The 6,000-nt window shown below is 42.0% G+C and overlaps 1 protein-coding gene across 1 annotated transcript; it reads left to right on the forward strand.

Moving 5' to 3' along the window:
* The first annotated feature begins 2,083 nt into the window (after positions 1-2,083).
* On the forward strand, positions 2,084-5,083 carry LOC306927743 (coronin-6-like). Its single transcript, XM_079507585.1, has 3 exons — positions 2,084-2,139; positions 2,716-2,943; positions 4,347-5,083. The coding sequence occupies exons 1-3, from the start codon at positions 2,122-2,124 to the stop codon at positions 4,467-4,469; spliced, it is 369 nt and encodes a 122-aa protein (XP_079363711.1). The 5' UTR covers positions 2,084-2,121; the 3' UTR covers positions 4,470-5,083.
* The last annotated feature ends 917 nt before the right edge of the window (positions 5,084-6,000 follow it).

Below are 6,000 nucleotides of genomic sequence, written 5' to 3' on the forward strand. Positions count from 1 at the left end.
CTGAAGAAATTAATAATAATACAAAAAGAGAGAGGAGCTCCAAACTTTCATGGTGTGTGCAGCCCCTAGGCTGGGGCCGTAACGGTGTACGTTTATACGGTATATATATACTGTACACAGGAGGCAGGAGCTGTACACCCAGCCCTGCCTCAGGACATCTTGATTCCCTAAAGACCAGGGGTCACCAAATGTGTCCGTAGCAAAGACTTGGTCTGGTCCGTAGCAAGTTTTAGATTTTCTGTTTTACACACCATTATAATGTTCTTGATCATAAGACCCACTTACTGAGCAAGTATTATGACACTATGGCACAATAGGAGTCCACTAGTACTAGTGGTTCTCAAATGTTTTATTTGCAAAGACCCCCTGTAACTCTGAGAGTGTTCAAATGGAATCAAATGAATGGACCCGTAAGGGTCCGTTTGGTTCCATTTGAACACTCTCAGAGTTACAGACCTGTCTATCTGGTCTATCTAGTTATGTGTTTCTGGTAATATTATTGCCCACTAATTTTGTATGTCTGTGGCAAAAAAAAAGCATACTCAGTGGTGGAAAAAGTACTCACAGCCACATGACCACTTTTTCTAAAAAGGTCATATTTTCATGGCCCTTTGTCATAGATGCTTACTCATCATTTCAATTGATAGAAGACATCCTGAAATATGGGTAGATCATTAGATTTGACTGCCATCTCATTTTGCCTTGCTTCCAGGACAACTTAAGCAAAAAGTGATTCATCTTACCCCGTTCTCCCCTATAGGGCTGAAGTGGTTACTGTATGTTTTGTAATAATAATCCAAATGTACAAAATAGCTAGTAACTAAAGCTGTCAAATAAATGTAGTGGCGTAAAAGTACAATATTTGGATTTGAGATGTAATGGAGTAGAAGTAAAAATATTGGATATTGGAAATAGTCAAGTAAAGTACAAATACCTCAAAATGTTACTTAAGTATACAGTACTTAAGTAAATGTTACTTTCCACCACTGTACTGATATGCAGGGGTTGGGAAGTGAGTTTGGCTTCAGGCCTTTCAGGGACATTAGTGGTGAGCCTGAACACAATCAATGGCTAATTTAGGACCCGGAATCTTATTTATATACAATAATAAGGCCTACTGTTATGAAAGTGAACGTGTGTGGTATAACAATAGATAGAAAGCCATGTGGAATAACACGTTGTCGTTACAAGTCCAGGCCTCATCCTTGAATGTGGCACTTGGATCAAAAAGTGTCAAAAAGAACATTTTAGAGTCATGCTCCTTTTGGAATTGATTGATTGAAAATGTTAGATAACAGAATGGGTACAGTTCAAGGAAGGTACAATTAAGTCAATACAAAAACTGCTAGGAGGATAAAACCAGAAAAAGCACTAAGACTTGTTTACATCAGGGTCCTCCATTTTCAATTCATTCAAAACAGGAACAGGAATAAGAGCTCTTTCATGGTTCAAGGTCTCTTAGAAGTTTGCATCAGGGTCCTCCATTTTCAATTCATTCAAAACAGGAACAGGAATAAGAGCTCTTTCATGGTTCAAGGTCTCTTAGAAGTTAGAACGGAGAGAAACAATCTATCATTATTTTAAGGCATGTAAAACACAGTTTTTAATCCAAAAATATCACACACACACACATATTCAAAAATATGTACAGTACCTTTCAATTAATCCTCAGTCCTCAGCACATGTCATGTCACTGGACTGCATTGAGCCCTGATGCTTTATACAACAGGAGGGGGCGGGGCCAGCACTCTGTTGCATACACTGACACCACGGCGCATAAACAGCGCCTCAACAAAGAAAAATGTAGTAATTCTGAAGACTCCCTGGAGTCCTGGACCCCCTGTTGAAGACCCATGGTTTACAGTGATTTTAAACCCCTGTTGAAGACCCATGGTTTACAGTGATTTTAAACCCCTGTTGAAGACCCATGGTTTACAGTGATTTCAATTGAATTATTGCTTTGAGACAGACTGTAAGATGAGAGTCTGGGGAAGAGATGTACGATTGTGCGTGGTGTTTTTTTGTACTGGTGTTGTGTATGAGTTTGCATTTACTATGTTAATCCTCTCCTCCCCTCCCAGGTTATTCAAGCTCCTTGATAAGAAGTGTGAACCGATCACAATGACAGTTCCCAGAAAGGTGGACTGCAGAGGCCAGCCACTATGTGTATCCCTACAAAAGTGGACCAATCCCAGTGAACTGCACAGCAGGATTTGTGGGAACACTACTATTTTGGTGACCATACATTTTTTTTTTTTTTTGCATTCCTACTGTCTCTTGTTTATATTTTAAGTCTTGGATTAAGTCTTCCAATTAAATAGCTTAATGCCAGTTATCGCCAGTTATATGTGGCCACACCATAGACAAGTTGTCTAAGACAACCTGGCAAACCTTTACAAATTTCATTATGCTTTAAGGAGCATGTGATGTGTCAAACTAGGGGGTTTTCATGATTCTGAATCCATTCCAAGCATTAGTTTAATAGTTTTGCACAAAAAAACACTCCTTGGGCTAAAAACGGCCATAGCCGTCATCACAAATGTGATCACATTTGGGCAAATTTGAGCAAGTGGCTATGGCCGAATTTAGGCCAACGTCACCCGACATATGTACAGTAAACAAATAACAGTGCCTAGCGAATCGATGACGCACAGAATAAAAGTGCCTCTTCATTTCCCTCTCCGCCCCCCTCTCTCTCTTCCTCTCTCACCCCAGTCGGACCTGTTCCAGGACGACCTGTACCCCGACACGGCAGGGCCAGAGCCAGCCATGGAGCTAGAGGAGTGGCTGGAAGGCCGGGACGATGACCCCATCCTGGTGTCCATGAGGCAGGGCTACGTGCCGCCAAAGTGTCGCGAACTCAAAGTGTACAAGAAGAATGTTCTGGACTCCAGACCCTCAACCCGTCGCAGCATGTCCACCTGCGATGCCAACAGTCTGCCGGTAAGTTGTATAGCATTCAGTTGTTATTCTTATTCATACTCCACTTTTAGGTGATAAGCAACTCACCTTTTAAGGTGATAACCTTATCACCTAAATGGTGTTAACGAGTCGAGTCCATCACACTCGCAGTGATGTCCGCATTGACTCCGCCTCCCTCTGGCTCCGTGCCTGAAAAACCAAGGGGACCGCCCACCCATCTTCTAGACCAATCAGTGAACGGGGTGATAGCCCAGAGTGAAAGGGGAGATGTCAGTCAGTAAAAGCAGAGCGATGTGTCAGGGTGAGCAGTGAGTTGCTACTCCGCAGTGAATGACATAATGTTGTAGTTTTCTAACTTTAGAAAACTATACACCGCGGTGAGTCGCTTAGCACCTTAAACTGGAGTATGAATGGGCCTTTACTGTACATGGTCCATAAATAATGCCTAGCCTGCTCTCTATAATAGGGCATAGCAGTGCCGGCAATTTTGTGGTGCCACCCATTCATTTTTCCCATAGAGATTTTCAAAAATATGAAATATGGTGACATTTAATTATATGATATACTATGGATGGATGGATATACTAATACCACCATTTAAAATGTACCCTTTTTTGCGGTTTTCAAATATTTTTTAAGAGCACTGACCTGTTTCTCATTACAAAACTTCCAACAAACTCCCTTAAACACACGCACGTTCTGTAAACCAGAACCTGTTACAAAGACCGAAGTACTGTTCCAAGGCATTATGGTCTATGCAAAGAAATACAGAATAATATGCCTAATACAGAATATAACTCTAACCTTTTTGTTCTGTCAAGTGTCAAGTGTACTCTGAGTAGCGCTCAATGAGCTAATCATGCCAGACCACATGTGTGGTCATCATTCAATAATATATTTAGCTGATGTTTTATCGTGCCTTGGTTACTTATATGCACGATGCACAAATATGCATCTTGCTATCATGGTTGAACACTTTTCTGTTTATCTCTCCTCTTTTTGTACTGTTTACTTTGTCCTAAACCTAAAGCTTTGCTTCAAGCTGCTCCCTGGTTTGATTTATCCCTGACCTGTCCTTTCCACTTTTGTTCTTTTATCCTGCCTTTGTTCCTTCCCTTCCTATTTCCTCTCTCGGGCTCCTTTCTCTTGTCTTACACTATTTCTAAACTCTCTACCTAAAACCTCTCAACTCTCCTTTCTGGTTCTCCCTTACTCCTTCACATCTGCTTTCTCCTTGTCTGTTCTCCCTCCTCTCCTCTTTGATCGTCTCCTTTTCTTTCCTCTTCTCTCGCCTCCCCTATCCCCTCCTTGTCACCTCCTCCCCTATCCTCTCCCCTCCTCTGCTCCTCCAATCCTCTCCTCCCATCCTCCTCTCATGCTCTCCTTCCATCCTTTCCTTTCCTCTCCTATCCTCTCCTCTCCAGCCTCAGCTGATTGAGAGGTTGCTGGAGGAGATACAGAATCTGAAGGCCACAGTTTTGTCTCAGGAGAAGAGAATCTGTGACCTGGAGAATAAGCTCTCCCAGTACACCAATGGCACTGACTGACATGCCCACACACACACACACACACACACACACACACACACACACACACACACACACACACACACACACACACACACACACACACACACACACACACACACACACACACACACACTCACACTGAATGACGGTATATTCATATTTTTGCCAGGAACCATAGCAACCACCTACAATAACATTCAATAAGCCCGCTACTGCCTTGTAATCTCTAGCCATCCGGTCCCTGTGCAACTCTATGGCGTTATGGCTTTTGAGTGATAACTTATAAGTGATCAATAATAATAATATTAAGTGGTAAAGTCTTCTGAAATGGGCAAGGAGGATGGTGTGAGAGGAAGATGGATGGTAATTCTAGCAAGTTGGTTCCTAATAATATAACCTCTCTGAGCCGGCCCGGACCGGCCTAGCGGTCCAGGCTCCTAGGCTGACAGCGTATCGCGGGTTCGACTCCTGATTCCGACGACCATTGTTGCGTGTCACTCCCCATCTCTCTCTCCCCCATTTCCTGTGACCATACTGTACACTATCCAATAAAGTCCTAAATAATATCTTTAAAAAAAAACTCTTGAGCCATAACACCATAAATATACGTGCACCTCAACCAAACGCATACATGCACACGCCGCACATGCAAATCCAGACTCACCTTCATACACCCCCCCCCCCCCCCCCCCCCCCCCCCCCCCCCTATCCGAATATCACTGACCATAAAATGCATTTCTCAGAGTCTCTGATGAACGTTTCAAAATGTAAATAGTGACAAAGCAAAAAAGAAAAAAAGATGTGAAAACCAAAAAAAAGTGAAAAGTTTTGTGTGTTCTGTAAAGGGATATAGATGAGACGTGAGGACATCAGTAAAACAGTAAATAAAAAACCAACCTTTTTTTAAAAACATTTGTCTCGTTCATCATCTTGGTTTGATCATTGATATCTTCAGGGGTCATCCATGTCCGTACATGGACAAATGTGTCTGTGACTTGTTCTTGTGCGTGGCAAATTTTAGATTTTCTGTTTCATACGCCGTTAAAATGTTCTCATTTTGATCTTAAGACCCAATAACTGCATGTCAAGTCTCCAGGTTTTCTTGAGAATATGAATGACACTGTCACATTATGAGTCCAACTAGTACTATGTTTTATTTGCAAGGGCCCACAAATGGAACACTCAATTCAATTTCAATTCAAAGGGCTTTATTGGCATGAGAAAACATACATTTACATTGCCAAAGCAGAAAGCACAATACAACAATACAGCAATACAATCAAAACAAAAAATATGTACATTTGAACGTCAGAATCGTCAATAGATCAATTTCTATATTGTACATAGATCACTGGATGCAGGTATAGTGCAGGAATATACACAATGATTAGTCTTTAGGGTGGTTGTGTTCCGTTTGATATCCTTCTCCTATCACAGCAACTCACGAATCTTGCTGCTGTGTTTGCACATTGTTGTACTTCGCCCAGCAGATATGGGAGTTACTCTCATTGTCTCCACCAGGCCGAAGGCATGGGGAGAGAGTATGTTT

Source organism: Electrona antarctica (assembly GCF_951216825.1).
Source record: "Electrona antarctica genome assembly, chromosome: 8".
Taxonomy (NCBI): Eukaryota; Metazoa; Chordata; class Actinopteri; order Myctophiformes; family Myctophidae; genus Electrona; species Electrona antarctica.